Source organism: Pyrus communis, chromosome 2 (assembly GCF_041283825.1).
Source record: "Pyrus communis isolate YQ-2024b chromosome 2, ASM4128382v1, whole genome shotgun sequence".
Lineage (NCBI taxonomy): Eukaryota > Viridiplantae > Streptophyta > Magnoliopsida > Rosales > Rosaceae > Pyrus > Pyrus communis.
In genome coordinates this window covers 22,424,699-22,443,959 of record NC_142566.1, presented here as the reverse complement: position 1 = coordinate 22,443,959, position 19,261 = coordinate 22,424,699, and the positions used below count along the sequence as shown (strand labels likewise).

The 19,261-nt window shown below is 37.0% G+C and overlaps 3 protein-coding genes across 3 annotated transcripts; 2 read left to right on the top strand and 1 right to left on the bottom strand.

Annotated features, from left to right (window-relative positions):
• The first annotated feature begins 422 nt into the window (after nucleotides 1-422).
• Nucleotides 423-2,974, top strand: LOC137748586 (NEP1-interacting protein 1). The gene is made up of 5 exons (XM_068488753.2): nucleotides 423-1,313; nucleotides 1,884-2,062; nucleotides 2,241-2,324; nucleotides 2,440-2,607; nucleotides 2,712-2,974. Exons 1-5 carry the CDS (start codon nucleotides 1,160-1,162, stop codon nucleotides 2,832-2,834), a joined length of 708 nt encoding a protein of 235 aa, XP_068344854.2. The 5' UTR covers nucleotides 423-1,159; the 3' UTR covers nucleotides 2,835-2,974.
• Nucleotides 2,975-12,426: 9,452 nt separating this feature from the next.
• On the top strand, nucleotides 12,427-15,227 carry LOC137747775 (putative serine/threonine-protein kinase PBL11). Its single transcript, XM_088677682.1, has 7 exons — nucleotides 12,427-12,622; nucleotides 13,196-13,399; nucleotides 13,623-13,694; nucleotides 13,926-13,994; nucleotides 14,102-14,164; nucleotides 14,246-14,568; nucleotides 14,748-15,227. Exons 1-7 carry the CDS (start codon nucleotides 12,427-12,429, stop codon nucleotides 15,225-15,227), a joined length of 1,407 nt encoding a protein of 468 aa, XP_088533808.1.
• Nucleotides 15,228-15,655: 428 nt separating this feature from the next.
• Nucleotides 15,656-17,068, bottom strand: LOC137747776 (protein ALTERED PHOSPHATE STARVATION RESPONSE 1-like). The gene is made up of 3 exons (XM_068487925.2): nucleotides 16,877-17,068; nucleotides 16,517-16,725; nucleotides 15,656-16,422 (listed from the first exon to the last, which is right to left on the bottom strand). The coding sequence occupies exons 1-3, from the start codon at nucleotides 17,066-17,068 to the stop codon at nucleotides 15,765-15,767; spliced, it is 1,059 nt and encodes a 352-aa protein (XP_068344026.2). The 3' UTR covers nucleotides 15,656-15,764.
• Between the last annotated feature and the right edge of the window lie 2,193 nt (nucleotides 17,069-19,261).

Below are 19,261 nucleotides of genomic sequence, written 5' to 3'. Positions count from 1 at the left end.
CCAACATTGTAATGGTACTTCCATTTTGAGGTGGCAGGCAGGAATTCTTGGCAACATACCATATTTGGGAAAACCTACCAACCAAAGCAACCCTGATCAAACCTAAACTTTCAATAACATTTAAAAAAACAAAATTAAAATTAAAAAAGAATAGATTTGTGGCATCATTTTTTTTTTATACAACTTTGACACATATTTATATGAGGCTTTTTAGAACATAATTTATAAATCATCTTTACAAAAAATTAGCCAAATCCAGCGATTATAAGGTTTCATAGTTGGGTTATTTTGATAAAAATGATATTTAAGAGAAAATCTAAATGACAGACGATTCAAGCCTTTGAAACAAATTATATAATAAATTTTACAAAAACATGTGTAAAAAATTATATATAAAAAGTGGTGTTACAAATTCGTCTTCCATACAAATATTGCAAGAAGAAGAAGATATTTTTGTTGCCTTTTGCTTACCCTGTGGAATTATTAAAACAAAATTTCAGCGGTGACCAATCAATTTGGCACCAAATCTCACAAAAAACCAACCCCGCATCCTTGACTCTTTCTTTCTCTCGCCTTCCTTCGTCTGTTCTGTTGAAAAACGGGTGATGGAAAATTAAAAATCAATTTGCAGTGACGAGTTTTGTGGGACGATTTTACAACCTGAACAGCTTGATCATTTGTCAAAGAAGAAGCTTCTTGAAGTTAATATCTCTCTCTCTCTCTCTCTCTCTCTCTCACATGCATTTTCTGAAACCAAAATTACCGTTCTTTTTCTACCAAGCCTATATTTTCTTTGATCCACGAGCAAATATAGTTGTGATTGAAGAAAAACAGAGCTTAATGACCTAGAGAGAGAAAGCGATAGAGAGAGAAACAAAGAGAGATTTATGTCAAACGAGAAAAAAAATAAGAGAGCTTTAAATGCGAGTTGGTTGATGTGGTTTTCATTTTCCCTTCTTCTCTTACGGACTAAGCAATACACCTTTCCATCCATCTTCCCCTTATATACAAATCTCTATATATACACATATTTATATAGAGGGAGATATTCAAAGCTTTGAAAAGGGTTTTAAATTCATTCATATGTTTGCTTTAAACTCAACAAACATTCAGCTACAAATCCAAAAGCCTTGTTTTTCTTCTATAAACGCAAACAGCAATGGATTTTATTGCGCACCCATCACGTTTGCCTCCTTCCTATTCGTTTTCGTTGGGGAATTTCGTCGCACGGGTCAAGGATTTCTGCAACTTCGCCGTCTCTGCGGTTCTCGGGAACGTTTTCTCTGCGATCTTCACCTTCTTCTTTGCATTAGGTTCGTTTTATTTTATTTTTTCTGAATTGGGTTCTGCTTGTTTGTCGAAAGTTTCTGTCTTTCTTTTGTTAATGCATTAAAGGGTGTTGATTTTTTGATCTGTTTCTGTGTTTTTTGATGTGGGTATATCGCAAATTTTGCAATGAGTTGGATTTTGGCTCTTGGGATTGTTAATTTCTGCAGGAAAGATCAATTGGGTCTCTGTTTCTGTGACAGAGGAAATTATCTCAATGATTGCATGCATTTGGATTCCTGAATTTTGTTGGAGAATTGAATTGAATTTCATATGCCATTGTTTTGTTAAATTCTAGCTCCAATCAAAGTTTAAAACTTTACTTGTTGACAAAAGTGGTTCTTTTGGGAAAGCTTGTTCATCAATTTTTTTTATGTTTATTTATTTATTTATTTTGTTGGTGTCTGGATCCTTGGAACATAGCGTGTTTTGAAATTAAGAACTGTATGTTATGTTGTCCCTTCCGGGACATCCGATAAAATTGGAACGATACAGAGAAGGAAAGCTGTAAGTTATGTTAGAGTTTGACTAATGGAAATGGCAATTTTTGTGTGCAGTGGGCACCACGTTAGGAGCAATGACTGGAGCTTTGATAGGGCAAGAAACTGAGAGTGGATTTGTGAGAGGAGCTGCAGTTGGAGCAATATCAGGAGCTGTTTTTTCAATTGAAGTGTTTGAATCTTCCCTTGTTCTTTGGCAATCAGATGAATCAGGAATTGGGTGTCTTCTGTATTTGGTGAGCAATTAAGATTTTGGGGACCCCTATATTTTTATATGGTCAGGTGGTCACTGCCCCAAATGCCTCAAATGTTTGGTTCTTTAGAATTCCTGAGTTGGTGTATTTGATCTCCAAAGGTTTAATTAAGTAGCAAATGCCAGTATGCCTAATTCGTGTTTTCGTGTAATCTATGCAGATTGATGTCATTGCTAGTCTCCTAAGCGGTAGATTAGTCCGCGAGCGGATTGGCCCGGCCATGTTAAGTGCAGTGCAAAGTCAGGTAATTTTGAATGCTTAGATGCCAGTTTTTATGTTAGGCAACATAAACTCCAAGAGGTTCATTCATGTGCTTGCTAATTACTAATTAACTATTCGTTTCGTTGTTCTTTATCCAGATGGGTGCTGTGGAATCAACCTTTGATGAGATCCCCAACATCTTCGACACCGGTGGCTCCAAAGGGTTGCCCGGAGATTCAGTTGAAAAGATCCCGAAGATCAAAATTACCTGCCACAACAATATGGATGCTTCTGGGGAGAAAGTCTCCTGTTCAGTTTGTCTTCAGGTAAAAAATCTTAAAGAAACCATCTTTTTTCGCTCATAAGCGATATAATTAGTCTCAATTTCGAACTTAGTGATTGACATCGTGAATTTTGTTTACATGATCAGGATTTTCAGATTGGAGAGACAGTAAGAAGCTTGCCACACTGCCATCACATGTTTCACCTGCCTTGTATAGATAAGTGGCTCCTAAGGCATGGCTCATGCCCTCTCTGCAGAAGGGATCTGTGAATCTGATGATCTTCTTGTAAATTAGCATATGAGTAAAATGTTCTTTTATTGACTATACAAATTTTGTACCCTTGTCATCTGTATTATTATTAGTTTCATGCTACACTATGAGTTCATGTATAAATTTTTTTATTTTGGTAGTTTTAAGTTTTTATTGCACAATATCCCCCACTTTTTACTGTTTTACAGCACCCTTTTGGGAATTTGGATCCTCTTGGGAGCTTAGCGTCAAGAGCCCAAGGATCAGAAAATCTGGATCCTTGGTTTGTGTGAAAAAGAAATTAAAGCTTTTGATTTGTGTGAGGTGAGTCAGCAGAATGAGTTAATAAGAACTGCTGAATTTAATTTGAGTAGTCTGAATTGATTAGTCTTTGATGAGATACTCGAGATTTCGTAAACGTAAGATCTTGAAAAATGCTAGGAGAACCATCGAATTTTTGCACATTTATAACGGTCTATCTGAGTTCGAGCTGAAACATGAATTTTCAATTCGAATGCCAGATTTTGTCTGCAAAAGTAAAGATGTCAATAACTATTTTAGCATGGTCTCAACTGTAGTGCATGCCACCATGCCTCCCTTACAAGGGTAAGTCTTTTCAGGTCCACCGATTCCAGACGATGGGGGATTTGAATACAGGATCTTCAGTAATAAACGCTTTTATTTATTTAAGTTACGAATTATGTGCGTTATGAAGATCAGTTAAAACGATCTTTAATCTTATCCCTAACCCCACTTTAACCCACAGCAATTGGGCTTAGCTTTCCATTAACATAATGCTTACTCCAATAACTTCTCTTCTGGTGCAAGTGATTTGAGAATTAGTTGGCTCCAACACTTTGAGATATTTTGGTTTAAATTTTGCTGACAAAGTTATCTCATCAGGTCGGTAGGAACTTCATACCACACTGGAAAACACTTTTCTTTTGGTTATGGTGTGTTTTGTTTCCACGCATATATTTTTTTTGTTTTGCTTCCAAGCCACTTTTTCTAAGTACAAAATAAAAAAGCCACTTGTGTGGATACCTTATCATTATAGCAAAGTGATTTCCGTACATATTTTTTTGTGTTTTGCACATAAAAATTAAAGATGGACGAAAGAAAACTCATGTAAGCATGAGAATAAAACTTTGACAAATCATTTTTCATCGTTTTATCATAAGACATAACGCGATATGGACACGAATTAAATTTTCTTAGTGCATGTTGTTTACTGTGTTTACGGCCGGATCATACACCCTGCCGCCCAATTAAGCGTCAAGCGATTTTCATCTTACTTCCTCATTACTACATAATCCACAAGAATATATGATGGTTCATTTATGAAATTCGTATTTGGTGACTTTTTACCCTGTGCAATGCAACAAGCAATGACAAACTTTCTAACCAGAAAAGTAGATGAAATATTTTCCTGTTTTTATACAGTATATCAAATTTTAATCCTATTCTTGCAAGACTGGAATAAACTCTGACTCAAGTCAGCTGTGAAGAATAATCTATCATACCTGTAAATTATTAAACAAGTAGGCCAAATCTTAAAAGTAACCTCGTCATCTACCACTAATAAGATGCGGAAAATAAGAAAAGCAGATTCCTGGGATTGTTTAAATAAAGAACAATAATACTAATAATCAGGCAATGCTCAGTGTAGATGCTTGTTTTATTGATTGATTTATTTATTTATTTGAGAGTACTACGGACATTAAGTAAGATTTTTCATAATAGTTTGAGTGAGTGTGATACTTATATATATAAATAAGGCAATCTGAGTTTGATTCCTTAGAATGATTTAGTAGATAGGAATTAAGTTTTATTTGTAGAATTACAAAATCTTATCAATATAACATTAAAGCTACCTCGTCACCTACACTAAGTCAGATTAGATATACATTGCAATTTCTTATTTATGTGAGTCAAAGATTTTTTACAACTACTTTGAGATAATATTGACATGTTTGCCTAACATGAATGAAAGAAGTAATGAATTGGGGAAGTAAAGAAAAGAAATCGTATCAACTAGTCCACTCTAGTTGATTTGATTATAATTTTTTTAGGTATTAGATTACAAATTTTAAAAGAAAACTCATGTTTTTTCAATTATATGTGTGTTAACACATAAAAGGTTAAGAATTAAAATGATTCATAATAAATGCATGAAACTGAAGAATCAAATCATTCTAATTTTGTTTTCATGTAAAAGAATGTCGTAAAAGTTTATCAAAGTACTAGCCACTAGGAGACCAAATTTTAAACTAAATTTGAAGATCAAATAGTCTATCACCGATCAGAAATAAGAACGTTAATTAACACTTAAATAATAATCTAATAATTAACAATCATATCATCTATTTACAAAAATTAGTTCAAAAATTTAATTTTTCTACCATTACATTCTGATCTTAATATTCTTGATATACAGCTTGTTTATATTTTATTGTGGATACATGCTTTTGGCTTTTTCAAGTAAACTTTTCTTTTGTTTTACCTTCTGAAATGAATGCGACTAGCTAGCTAGCTACCTCACCTGCATGTACTTTGGTTCAATCTCGAGAGAGAGAGAGAGAGAGATCTGCCATCTCAAGTGAGAAGTCACACTCGCACATGTATGATGCATGCAGATCACCTTCGACATATCTCAACTCAAATCATGTGATCTTCTCACATGCTGCCCTTTTTACAGCTTTTTGCAAAATCATGATCACCTGCAAAGAGCCATGGTCTCAAAGTAATTCACGTGACTTTTGAGGCATATAATTCCAAATGGTCGATCGTAGGACTTGATGCATGCATGCATGCAGGGAAAGGGACTTAATCCACTTTCATATGACAAACTGCTTGGACTGTTAATTTAACGAATAACGAAGAAAACATCGCCACTCATTCAGTCTCGTCAACTAGGTTTTCTTCAAATAGACCTCGAATGCATGCAATTATAACTTTACTTGGAGCAGCATCAAGTGGGGTGCCTGATACATTTGAAGGCACAAGAAAGTCTAAGGCCTTGTTCGGTGTCCAAGATTTAATTTAAGTGTTTAAGGTATATTGAAATATACAAATTTGTGTCAAACTCAAACGTAGACTCATTAAAGAAAGTTATTCATTTCAACTTCACAAAAAGTAGTAGTATTAAAGACATAGTAAGTTTCCTTCATATCATATATCTTTCTAATATTTTCAGAATAAAAAACCGTTCTCATATATCTTCAGTATACCTTGAATTTTATTTGGTACCCAATCCATTCCACATTCCAAATCCTAGACGTCATATGAACCCTCTCCAAAGCAAGAGACGAAGAGAGAGCACTGAGTTCGCCAAAGTGACAAAAGAGGTAGGGGTGAGCATTGTGTCTAAAGTTAAAAGGAAGAGATGATTGATTCTTGGCTGCGTGATATGCATGAACAAGACTCTTGATTTATAGTCACATGATCGATCAAACCTCCAATATTTTCATAGAATACGATCCAAATAAATGATCTCTCTAGTATTACAGACATTTGTTAATTTTCTCTAGTAATTAAAAACACAATTTATGGGGATAAGCTTAAATGTACCAATAGTTGGATTGTTTTAATGGAACTTGTCCTTGGTTGTGAGGCTAAATTTGTTGTGAGTTTTGAAAAGTACTATTCACACACTTATTTTTATTTCTTATATATCGTTGTTAATTTTTTGCATTGATCTTCTTTAGTTCATTCGATCCGACGATAAACATTTAAAAAGGTGTGTGGAAAAGTAAAAAATTGAGTGTGCGGACTGCTAAATTTTCTAGGAAGTTCAAGTTTTGTAATGTGACAAAATGTCAAACTCCCTTATTTCTAAATTTTCTAGGAAGTTCAAGTTTTGTAATGTGACAAAATGTAAAACTCCCTTATTTGTTACAACCAATCGCTACAACAGTATAAAACAAGTGTAGTAATTATAAATTCCACTCCCAAAAGAATCTTAATGCAAACCAAACACCAGGGACAGGACATTGGTGTCTAAAGCATCCAAAGCTAAGGTCATGTTTTCCATTTTTTTAATTTTCTAAATTGATAATCAGGTCAATATACAAAACAAAAAGCACGTGACGACATCGTATCGTTTCATATCTAGGATTTAGAATAATAATTAATTTCTGACATTTAGCTGTCCATCACATGTATACATAAATAACAAATTAAATAGCATTACGTCAATTCTCTTGGAATTAATTATAAGAAAATTAATGAAAATGATTTGAGAATTTTAAGTTTTAACGATAAGGAAAAAATAAAAGGTAAAATGAATAGTATTAGGATTGATTTTTTAGTATAAAAATATGGTTTTTCGTTAAAATGAACAGTACCAAGAGCTTTTCGTTAAAATTCTCTTAATTATATGGATGAATCAATCATTTTGTATGCATACTCTACCAATAAAAACAGGTAATGCTATGTATATAAATTTGTAAATTATATAATTTGTCACCAATAAGAAATAAGTACATTAATTAACACTTAAGTGATAATCCAATCATCAACTACTATGTCATTTTATTTACAAAATTTAGTTTACACATTAGTATTCCTATCATTACCAATAAAAACAGTCCCTTTTCATTTTATTTCTACCCTAACCACCATAGCTATGATGTATGCTTACTATACACCTAATCATTTATCATGTGCATTTCACCTAACTCTAGTTAACTTTTACACTAAATGTTACATTTTCAATTTGAAAAGATAGACACGTGTCAGTTATTAAGTATATAGTGAGCATACACCAAAGTTTAGGACGGTGAGCAAAAATGCTCCCCAAGATTATATTAGTTTATATATAAAGACTTAAAATATTTGACAACTTAATAAAGAAAAATAAGAAAATAAAATTTCTAATGGTTCGTGAATTTTAAATTGGTTTTGCTTTATTAAGTTGTCAAACATATTAAGCTTTGAATTAAAACTAATATAATTTTGTGGCTAATATGCATTTAGTCTTCACACGTCCTCAAAATGAGCACCTTAGGGAAGCAGGATTGACCGTTTCAATGCACCATATAACAATATTATTTTTGTTGGTTTTTTTCTTCTTCTATGTTTTTATTGATTTATTTATATCTAGTATCTGATAGAATGACTTGAGAGATTACAAAGCTTGGAAAAACTTGACCAAAAAAATAAGAAGGCTCATTCTACCTTCACATAGATCTGTATCTATATCTCTTTACCCTTGCAACATTCTGAGTAGAAAATTGTAACTTTAGTATGAAAAAAGATATTTTTTTTTTTTTTTTTTTTTTTTGGAAGAAAGGATTCATTACCAAGGCACAACTGCCACACAAGAACAAAGCAAGCCGAAGACAGCTAACAAAATAGGGAGACCAACATACCCCAGCAGAACAAGAGGTACGAGATTACACAAGACGCTACCACAACTGGCGAACACATCGTCCCACAAAAACAAGAACCTTAACTAACCACTCGAAGGGCAAGGCAACCCATCCTTGTTTAAAATTCTAACAAGCGAAGATGGGAGCCAATCTGCCCACACAGAATTGCACATCTCCGGAGTAAAATTCTTCGCAACGAAATTCGCCACATAATTTACTAATCTTAGAATCCAAGACCAGAAGGAGGCTTGGAAAGTCTTCCCAACCACCCAGATACGGTTTCGGATTGGGAGGATTTCCCAAGCGCAGCTCAAAGAGCTATCATGCAAACATGAAATAACTTGTTTCAAATCTGATTCTATCACCACCCGGGGGATATTCAAACCCTTCGACAGATAGCACCCCTCAAGAACTGCCAATGACTCAACCACCGCCACCGACGAAGCCGGAGCCGCCACTATTTTGACCTCCAAACATCTACAACTCGAGTCTCGGACCACCAAACCAACCCAAGCAGAATTAGCACCCTGTCTCCATCTCGCATCCACATTAACCTTCACCAAAGGACAAGGAGGAGGAGACCACGAAACCGCACGTTCACGGCTGGGCAGAGGCGGGGGAACAAGACCAGATTCCCTTGACTTAGCAGCAACATAATTCTCCCAAGTGCTGGAAAGATTGAATATGGTTTATGATGAAGATGGGGTACGACTGTTGAACACCGCATTGCATCTGGCTTTCCAAATAAACCAATAAAAAAAGGTCACCTGAGACAAAAATCGAGACTTAAACTCATTAGACCCCAGCTACAGCGCACACATGTGAGAGAGCCAGTCATCGAATGAGGTAATTGAAATGCCATTAATTCGAATACAAATGGGACCACCGAACCACACAGGCTGCACCCACGAGCATAGAAGCACGAGGTGCTCAACAAATTCAGAATGAACAAGGCAAATAAGACAGCACGGATTATCAGCACACAACGCCACACAAAGATTTTCACTTTTGGAGGGACCTAAAGCTTCCAAATACCAGCCCACACCGCAGACTCAACAAAATGAGAGGAAGAGAGATGATCAATCCGTCAACTCGGAGTAAAGTTTCGCACCCACCAATACCCCGATTTAACCGAGTATTTTCCATTTTTAGAGGCGGGCCAGATAAGGCGATATGAGGAAAGTGAATCCCCTACCTGAATTCTGGAGGTAGCAGCCTCATCCAACTCAGAAAAAAGGGCCACAAGCTCATTTGATCTCCACATCCTACGCTCCATGTCAATGATTGAAGCCACCACCTGTGTCCTGTCAACCTCAACCCCATCTCTAGGAGTCAAATGGCCATTCAGGATGCTAGAAACCTAATTGTCAGCCTACAGATTGATCAGATTCCCGCTCAAAACTTGTCATCTCAACCCACGAGTGATAAGATCCCGTCCCTCTAACAAGCTAGACCAAACCCATGACGCACGCCCGCCCCTCTTGGCCTTCAATAAAGAATCCTGAGGGAAATATCTATCCTTCAACACCTTAACCCATAGCGAATCCAGCTCATGGAGAAGCCGCCAACGTTGCTTGGTGAGAATAGCGGAGTTGAAATCTTTCAAATTACGGAAGTTCAAACCATCATCCCCATTGGCGCACCCCATTTCGTCCCACATTAACCAGTGAATGCTCTGCTATTTGTTTGTATTTCCTCACCAAAACGTGGCAAGAGCAGCATCAATCTCCTTGAATAGTCTAACAGGCAGCCGGAACACGTTCATCGAGTATGTTGGGACAGCCAAGGTAATAGCCTTAATAAGCATTTATTTACCTGCCTAGGAGAGGAATTATTACTTCCACCCCATAATATTTCCCAGGACCCGATCCTTAATGTAAGCAACCGCGTTCGATGGCTACAAGCGGGGGACGCTAATATTGTTTTCTTCCATCAATCTACGGTACAACGCCAGCGTTCTAACCATATTGGCAGATTCCAAAATGCTAGTGAGAGTTAGACAAATGACATCCTAGGTATCCGGCATGTGGTTGATGACCACTTTATGCGGTTGTTTTCTACCGAAGGGAGTCGCCAGTGGGGGGACATTCTGGAGTATGTTGATCCAATTGTAACGCCTGATATGAATGATGGGTTAAGGAATTGTGGAGGAGATGGAGATCTGAGAGGCTTTGGTGCAGATGGGCGATCTAAAGGCGCCTGGCCCTGATGGATTCCAGGGGGTGTTCTTCCAACACTTCTGGGAAATTATTTCTCCATAGGTGATGGGGATGGCTGTTGAATGTCTTAGTAGGGGAGCTTGTCTGAATTTGATCAAGTCGACACATATTGTTTTAATTCCCAATGTCCCACACCCGGAGTTTGTGAATCAATTCAGGCCAATAAGTTTATGCAATTATTCCTATAAGGTATTATAAAAAATTCTTGCCAACTGGTTGAAACCGTTTTTGCCGGAGTTAATTCCCCCCCAGTCAAAATGCCTTCGTCCATGGCTGCCAAATTTAGGACAATATTATTTTGGCCCATAAAGTCTTCCACTTCCTCAAGCTCCAAAAAAGCTAAGCATAGATTTGAGTTGGGCATCAAGCTAGATATGAACAAGGCTTATGACCGGGTTGAATGAGATTTTTTGGAGGCAGTGATGAGGGAAATGGGATTCTGTGATGCTTGTGTATCATTTGTCCAGTTTTCTGTGCTTCTAAATGGGCAACCTGGGAAGAAGTACAAGCCGTTAAGGGGGCTGCGGCAGGGGGACCCTCTGTCCCCATACCTATTTTTTATTGTTTGTGAAGTTCTTTCCCGCCTTATCAAGAGGGCCACTGATCTTGGGTTCTTGGATGATATTCAACTCAATGCGAATAGACCAAAGCTTACCCATTTACTTTTTGCTGATGACATGCTTGTGTTCCTGAAAGCTACTCCTGACAATTGCCGGAATATGTCAAACTTGCTGAAAGCTTACTGTCGGGCTTCTGGTCAGCAAGTTAGCTTACAAAAATCAACGGTCTACTTCAGTGCCAACACCCCTATGGCAATGGCCCAAGAGCTTAGTGTCAAACTGAAAATGTTGGTTGTGGAGGATCCGGTGATGTACCTGGGTGTCCCCACAGTGAAAAAAGATTGTTTGATCTATAGTTTCTACTCAAGTGGCCCCGCGACGAATGCCCCCACTCAATTGTTTTTTGGTGGATAAAAAAAGTTACATTAATAAGATGTATCACTAGTTTACTTGCTTGTGATATTAATTAGCATTAACTCTTTTAGTTGGCCAATGTTGAAAGAGCATTTTCAACCATGAAATTTCTGAAGAATCGATTGAGAAATCGAATGGGAGATTGATGAATGAATGATAACATGGTTATTCTTATAAAGAAAGAGATATTTGATGGTATTCGTAATGAAGTTGTCATGCAACGATTTCAAAACATGAAAATACGTCGAGGGATAGTGTGATGCGTTGTACAAAAAATCCTATGGATTAATATATAGGTATTTTGTTTAGTAAATTCTTTAGCATTTTAATTTATAACTTTGTTGTCTGAGGATACCTTCATCGATACAAATCTCTGACTTCGTCCTTGTATCTAGTACGTTACATTGTGAAGAGACATGAAAAACAAATGATTATGATATAATTAGGTTTTATTGGAAAAGTATTGTAATGTATATCGTGGATGCTCAATACTCGATATCCTGTTGATTATTTAATGGTATCAACATTATATCATATATCGTAGATTGGTATTCTGTACCAATCAACCACTCCCCCATTTTACATCCTAACGAATACTCTAACAATACCTATGGCCAAGTCTACCAACACATGTCCAGTTTTGAGTTTAAGAAGCATGAGAATTCTATGCCTCTTATAGTAAGAAATCATCTGTAATGCAACAACATCAATCCACATATACGTACGTATATATGTACAAGTTGTTTTTGGCTTATATGCCGTCCTAGCATTAGACCTAGTCATGGTGACTCGATTGAATAATGTCTCTTTAAAACTATAGACTTATTATATACACATATGTATATAACATATTTATATATTTTTGAAAATAATAGCCGGCAGATAATTATTGATCAGCCTGGGATCAGCTTATATACATGCACTTCCCAATAATCCTTCCCCTCCTCTACCTATTGTTCTCTTCAATCTGAAGCAAATTAATGGTCACCTTAATTTCATGGAAATGTAACTGAATCGAAGTGTGCGCACCCCTTAAAAAATATGAAAATGGAAATGCGACGCCAGTTGGCGGTGGCTTCACCACCATCTCGAAGTTTTGTTCATGCTCACATACACATGTTGGGAGGCTTTGTTGTTGGCATTCTGTCAGTTTTGATAGTGGCCTTGTTATACTACTTGATCAAGAAGAAGCTCCTACCAGCTCTCAGGCAAAGACAATTACTACATGAGCTTGGGCAGAAAGGTGAGCAAAACCTCATTTTGTTGTGGGGCCCACACCAATTTAACCCAATTCATTGACAATCTTCAACAACCATCATTTAATAACCATTTTGATTTTAGTTTTTATTATTTAGTGTTATTTAGTGTGTGTTGTAGATATAGGAAAAGTATGCAGAAGAATGAATTGTGAGCGAAACACAAAATGAAAACGTATAACGTGCTTGCACTTTCAAATTTTTGTTTGCATGGAATCTCCTTCATTTCTTTCTTCTGCCTCCCAGTACCTCCCTTCATCCTACATCCTTCTCCGCGATTCATTTCTCTTTTATACTTTTTCTCTATTTCTAGCACAAAAAATGAAAACTAAATCAAACGGGACTAATAATATGAAAATGTTGTCTTAATTACCACATATTCGACGTTTATGTAATCAGTATCAATTAAACATCATCCATTCAAAACAAGAAATTACTGAACTAAACAGCCAAATGAAATTACGTGTTTTGTTAATCCGTTTGACAAGAGAACATTAGTTACGATCTGGAGAGACCACTTGAAGATTTCGGGGTGTGACTACTATGTTTTTGTCTGTTAGGAAATTTGAAAGAAGAGAAAATAACGTTGAGGCGCTTCCAGTTGGATGAACTAGTGAAGGCTACTAATAATTTCAGCAGTGAGTGCTTGTTGGGTTCTGGTGGTTTTGCAAATGTCTACAAGGGGACCTTTGATGATGCAGGAACCCTAGCCATTAAGCGAGCCCACGCCGATTCATTTCAGAGTGTCGAAGAATTTAGAAATGGTAAGCCTCAACCAATAAAAACATGTAAACGGTACTCAGATACACAAAAGTAACATGCTTGCTAACATTTTTTAATATATGTGCATCAATAGTAGGGCCCAATCAAATATATATAGTCTTGTGTGTCTAAATAGATTTATCGATGTAGAAGTTTGTAGTGTAGAAAGATTCAGAATTTAGTTGATATCGTCTGATTTCTGTGTAGTGTTTATTCTTTGAACAGAAGTGAGGCTACTTTCTAAGGTCAAGCAGAGAAACCTTGTAGGTTTGGTTGGATATTGTGAAGGATCATCTGGTATGTAGTCCACCTGTAAATGCATGTGTAATTTTCTAAATTAGCCCTCTCCTTGTATTGATAAGGGAAATGATTTCAGCACCCTATGATTCTCCTTAATTTTGATTTCTTAAAATCGAATGCCAAAAATGATCAGGAGTGCATACATAGGCTATAAAAAGGTGTGTGGAAATCAATTCCTTTGATAAAGGCATGTAAACTAGCTAATATGTCGGATTGTGACTGGAATAGGGGCAAAAGGAGGAAAAGTGTTGATCTATGAATATGTACCAAATGGTTCTCTCCTTGATTACTTTATGGGTATGTATGTTCCTTACCAGGAAATTAAACCTACTTGTTAAGTGCTAATTATAAATCTTCCTAATTCTATGTTTGTTTAGCATAAATCCTGTTAAATTACCATGTAGGAAGAAAATGGAGGAGCTTAACTTGGAGGCAAAGAGTCAACATAGCCATTGGAGCAGCAAAAGGTCAGTCATCAGAGATTCATAACTATATAAATAGCCTAACTAGATAAGTAGAACTCTAATTGATTGTGTGAAATTTTGCAGGCATTGCTCATTTGCATGAAGGAGTAAACCCGAGCATAATCCACCGCGATATAAAGCCAAGTAACATCTTGATAGGAGATGGATTTGAAGCCAAGGTTTCAGATTTTGGACTTGTTAGGTCAGGGCCTACTGGGGATCAATCACATGTCAGCAGCCAAATCAAGGGAACTCCAGGCTACCTAGACCCTGCATATTGTTCAAGTTTCCATTTGACGCCGTTTAGCGATGTCTATAGCTTTGGTGTGATACTTCTGCAGCTTATTTCTTCCCGGCCTGCGGTTGATTCGACAGGCCACCGCCCTAAGCAGCATATAATTGACTGGGTAAACATTTCAAACATTGCTTTTTTTTTTTTTTTTCTTCTTTTCTTTCTTCTGATACAAGCGATATGTATTCTACTTTAAATTAATTTTGAACTGCAGAGAGGGAAATTCAAACTTGCTTCGCAAAAGAGTTTGCCTTTGTTTTTCGAGTTCTAGTGAGCTGTTTTTCTTGAATGCAGGCAAGACCAAGCTTAGAGCAAGGCCGTGTTGAGGAGATTTTAGATGCAAATCTTTTAACAGAGCCATGTAACACAGAGATGATGCTAAAGATGGGGAAACTTGGCCTAAGATGTGTTGTGAAAGTGCCCAAAAACCGCCCTACCATGTCGCAAGTGTGGAAAGAACTCGAAGAGGCCCTATACTTTGCAGACAACTTCATTAGCATACAGCCTTCATGGGGATCTCGAAGATCAACTGGCACGTCCCACCTACCATCAGAGCTAGGGCATAGAAGATCAATGGACTATGACCAGTCTCAAAACTCGGTGAGCATAGATGGCATTGGACTCCAGAGGTTTCATGTCGACGTAGATAGCCTTTCCTTTCAGAGCATAAGCTTAAGGTGTTTGGAGTTGAATGATAGCAGCATCGATATCGACATCGAAAATTGGGAAGATATACATGAGGAATCTATTAGAGAAAAAGAACTGAACATGTAATACATCTTTCTTCTGTGTGTGCATTATGCAAGAGTTTTCTGAATTGTAATATATCATTCCTCTAAGAAGCACAACAATACAGTGTTTTTTTTATAAGAGATATTGTAGAATATTCTACATATTCACAATATTATAACGTGTGACATACAGGAAAGCTTATGAACCTAAAACAACAGCCTATTTGGAGACAAACGTGCACTACAAGCAAAACCGAGTGTTTTTGAGAAAGGTTGGAACCATAGATTAATTGGTTTATTGAGCTAATTCCAAATATCCTATTGAGTAAACAGAGTTTATATTTAGAATCAAGTTTCTCCGTCATTCCATGAAAAGTTATTTACGATTTTGCAACAAATTAAGGATCAAAGAAAAATTAAATATTGTTCCCAAAATAATAAAACAAAAAAGCTTAGGCTCCTAACGTTCTCAAAGCCTATAACATGAATCAATTCTTAAAATTGCCTGTCATGCTCAAAATCGTATACGCATCCTTTCCGAATCCGCCATCGGCATTAACTCGACTGTAGCAAGGTCATTTTATGATGAGTTGATACTTTCGTTGTCAGCTTCGTTTGCATCTCCACTGCATGCTATAAGGTTTTCATACATTTTCATTTCATTGTTTGAATACTCAACCAAGGATTCCAAAACTGTAGAAAACCCCGTCTGAAATCTATTCACAGCAATATAAGTTTTCGCCTTCTTAGTATCTAGCTTCTTCCCCAACTGCTCCTTCATCTCATTTTCAGGCCTGTTCCGCTTATTCTGTTCTTTCAACTCTTCAGCAATCTCTTTCTTTAGTCGATGCTCCTTTCTTTGTCGATCCACCAGTGCTCGGACGTCCTTCCCAAAGTCTTTCATGGCACAAGTGACTGCTTCATCTGGAAGGCTTTGCAGGCAATCTAACCAACTCTGATACAGTGAAGACTTGTCAGGGGTGCCGGATCCATTTTCAGCACCAGCAAACTTGAATATCCCACCATGAAGAGCCTTAACGTACGCCTTCTGCGAAGAGACATACGAAGCAAAGCAAGAGCACCACTTTTGAAGTTCGTCTTCAAGCTTAGTAGTGGCAAGTTGGTGTAAGTCATTGCATGACATTCCATCGGACGGAGAGTTGAGACATTTCACTTGAGACATGATTCTCTTTTGCATCTCATGAGCTTCCGACATCATCCGCGAATTTCTCATTAGGCTGCAAAAATGGGGAAAGAGAGGGTTAGAACACAATTCAAAAATATTCAGGTGTCTAATACACATTCAAAGTAGGATTGTGGCATTTATATTACCCTTGAAACAACTTAACAACTTGTGCCTGCAACTCATCTCTCAGCTTTTGAATTTTCTTGGAGTTATATGTGATATCTGTATAGGAATTTGAAATTTTGCTATCCAAGTACGATATTTTAACTCCAATCCTGTCCTTTTTCTTGAGCACATCTCCTTCTCCTCTTTGCTTTTGCAGTCGGACGCATCTTTTCTTGGTTTTTTCCACAATCTGAATATAAAATTTAACGATGATTCAGAAAAAAACTGTTGTGAAACTCATATCAAAGAAATACGAAAAATTCAAATGAAAGATCAAGTTGTGTAGCAAAGAAATTTCAGAAACTGAACGAAGAAAAGAACTTGTCAGATTGATATTGTACCTTCACCTCCTCATACAGCTTCTTCTCCGCATCGTATAGGCTCGCAAGTGTTGACGAATGGCCCCCAAGCAACGTCTTTCCATGGTCATCAAGGCCACTATTGAAATAAGTGCATGTCGAAGAAGTTCTAGAGCTAGATCTCAAGAGAATTTTGGAGGAGAATCTAGATGAGGCGGAGTGGCTCACCGTCATTGAACGGACAAACTTTTCCGATTTTTCTGCACCCAAAATCATAGATGCTTTGACGTTAGAGCTATATTAAAGAATAAAATCAAATGTGGACATGAATTTCACACACTAAAAAAAAGTGTTACCATGCCCACGCACCATATATTAATTTTTCATGCATATTTTAGTTATAAATTAGGTTGAAAAATAAAACAGATGGGGGACAAAAGCACCAAAAACCATAATCACAAAACGAACTTCCAAGAAAAGATGAAAGAAAAACCAAAGAGTAATGCAAGGGAGATTAAATTTTTTAAATTATATTGCAAATTAATGATATGTCACTAATAAGAAACAAGCACGTTAATCGACACTTAATTAATAATTCAATCATCTACAACCAAATCATTTAGTTTGCAAATTTGGTTTAAAAATTTTGGTCTCCCTAGTTACTCAAAACGAAAAGTTAAAAGAGAAGGATCTCACCTTTAATCTCCTTGGAAGCAGATTCTACTTGAACCATGTTGGTTTCAAGCATCCTCGAAACCTCCATACCAGAATAATAAGTTCGAAAGAAATGCTTCTCAACAGCTTTTAGTGCTTCCAACAATTCTATCGCTTTTCCTTCCGTTTGATTCATATTACTCGAATCTCCCTCCTTTTCACTACTTATCGCCATCTCTCCCCCCTCAGAATCTCTTTGTGTTGATGATGCCACCGAAGGAGCCACCATCACCCTACAAACTACTTCCCCATCAGTCGTCCCAGCGTCGTCCTCTTCTCCGTCAACCTTTACAGAGCTCGTCGAAATTTCGGAGTCCGAAAACGTTGAGTCAATGTTTTGAGTATGAACGTTTGCTAACATCCCTACAGCATGCCCGACCGCCAAGAGCGAATGGATGTACTTGCACTGCGCGTCTGCGAACGCAGACCTTCTCTCCAGGGCTAACTCTAGCTGGCGTTTTCTCTCTCTACAAAGCCGTACCTGATCGTTAACATCCACCACCCTGGAATTGGATTTGGAAGGAATACCACCCATGTCTCTGATTCCTCTGAATTTGCAGGGTTTTGGTTTGCTTAAGAAGATTTGTACGGACTTCTAAAGATTAGTCCGTTCTGTTTTTTTTTTTTTTTGGGTTCATGGGTAGGGACTAGGGGTATATATACTGGTAGTAAAAACTCCTTGTTTGAAGGGGTAATTGTAAAAACTTGCTGTTTTTTAATCTAATTCCGAGGATAAAAGATCAATTTGAAAATTTTAATTAGGGAAGTTCTTCATATTCTTAGCCGTTTTCTTCATGTTTGAAACTGGGAAACCTCTTTTCATATTTAAATTCTTTTTAGGAAAAATCGCTTTCCTTTTTTTTTTTTTTTTTCTTTTTCTAACTCTCCTTTCTTGAGCCTAAAGTTAGAACATTCTAGAAGTGGAATATTCAGTTATGTTGTCGAGTTTTATCATAACACGTAAAATTGTAAATCACGTGACTTGTGTTCTCAATACTCTGTAAACAATTTATCATGGTTATAATCAACATATTAAGGATACTACCTACTAGCATTACGATAGGTGATATTCTTCTTTAGTTATAATTATATATCAAGTTTAACTCACATGCTGATTTCGATTTTTGCTTATATTTGGACCATTGTGTGAGTTAGCATAAATCCTTCCTCTCCTTCAGAGTAGGAGAATTTTGTATTAAGAAAAAAGGAAAACATATTAGGCCATTGGATAGGGCAGTGTGTCCACCCCCCTGTACGAGTTAAATTCCTTCCCCGTAGATCAAAACAATTCAGAGCGGGGTCGTGGAGGAAATTTTAGCTAAATTTCCACCAAGTGTTGCAAGAACTTGAAGGAAACATCTCTTCGAGAGACAACTTCATTAACAAACAGCCTTCAAGGGGGTCTTGAAAACCAACTGGCCTAAACGATAGCTGGAATACGATTTGTCTCAAAACTGTGTGCCATCAGATTCATAGGTTTCACGTCGACATCTTGAGATGGTTTAAGAGCTCTTGGGCACCATTCCGCTGCAAGCCGGTTTTTAGAGGCAAACTCTACTCGGGGACTCTTAACAAAACAGTAGTATCAAGTATCTTCCACATTGTGAATTTGCCGATTTTGTAACATTGTCATACCAGGAGGTGTAAGGAAGTGTGTGCTCCTCTTCTCCCATTTAGAAGAGACTTGCATGGAGCAAGTTCATCGACTTTGTG

Coding starts and splice junctions, on each gene's coding strand:
- LOC137747775 (XM_088677682.1), top strand. CDS start 12,427: ATGGAAATGCGACGCCAGTTGGCGGTGGCTTCACCACCATCTCGAAGT. Junction 13,695..13,925: donor ATATTGTGAAGGATCATCTG/GTATGTAGTCCA, acceptor TGACTGGAATAG/GGGCAAAAGGAGGAAAAGTG. Junction 13,995..14,101: donor TCTCCTTGATTACTTTATGG/GTATGTATGTTC, acceptor ATTACCATGTAG/GAAGAAAATGGAGGAGCTTA.
- LOC137748586 (XM_068488753.2), top strand. CDS start 1,160: ATGGATTTTATTGCGCACCCATCACGTTTGCCTCCTTCCTATTCGTTT. Junction 1,314..1,883: donor CACCTTCTTCTTTGCATTAG/GTTCGTTTTATT, acceptor TTTTGTGTGCAG/TGGGCACCACGTTAGGAGCA. Junction 2,608..2,711: donor CCTGTTCAGTTTGTCTTCAG/GTAAAAAATCTT, acceptor TTACATGATCAG/GATTTTCAGATTGGAGAGAC.
- LOC137747776 (XM_068487925.2), bottom strand. CDS start 17,068: ATGACGGTGAGCCACTCCGCCTCATCTAGATTCTCCTCCAAAATTCTC. Junction 16,726..16,876: donor AGCTGTATGAGGAGGTGAAG/GTACAATATCAA, acceptor TTTTATATTCAG/ATTGTGGAAAAAACCAAGAA. Junction 16,423..16,516: donor GTTGTTAAGTTGTTTCAAGG/GTAATATAAATG, acceptor CCATTTTTGCAG/CCTAATGAGAAATTCGCGGA.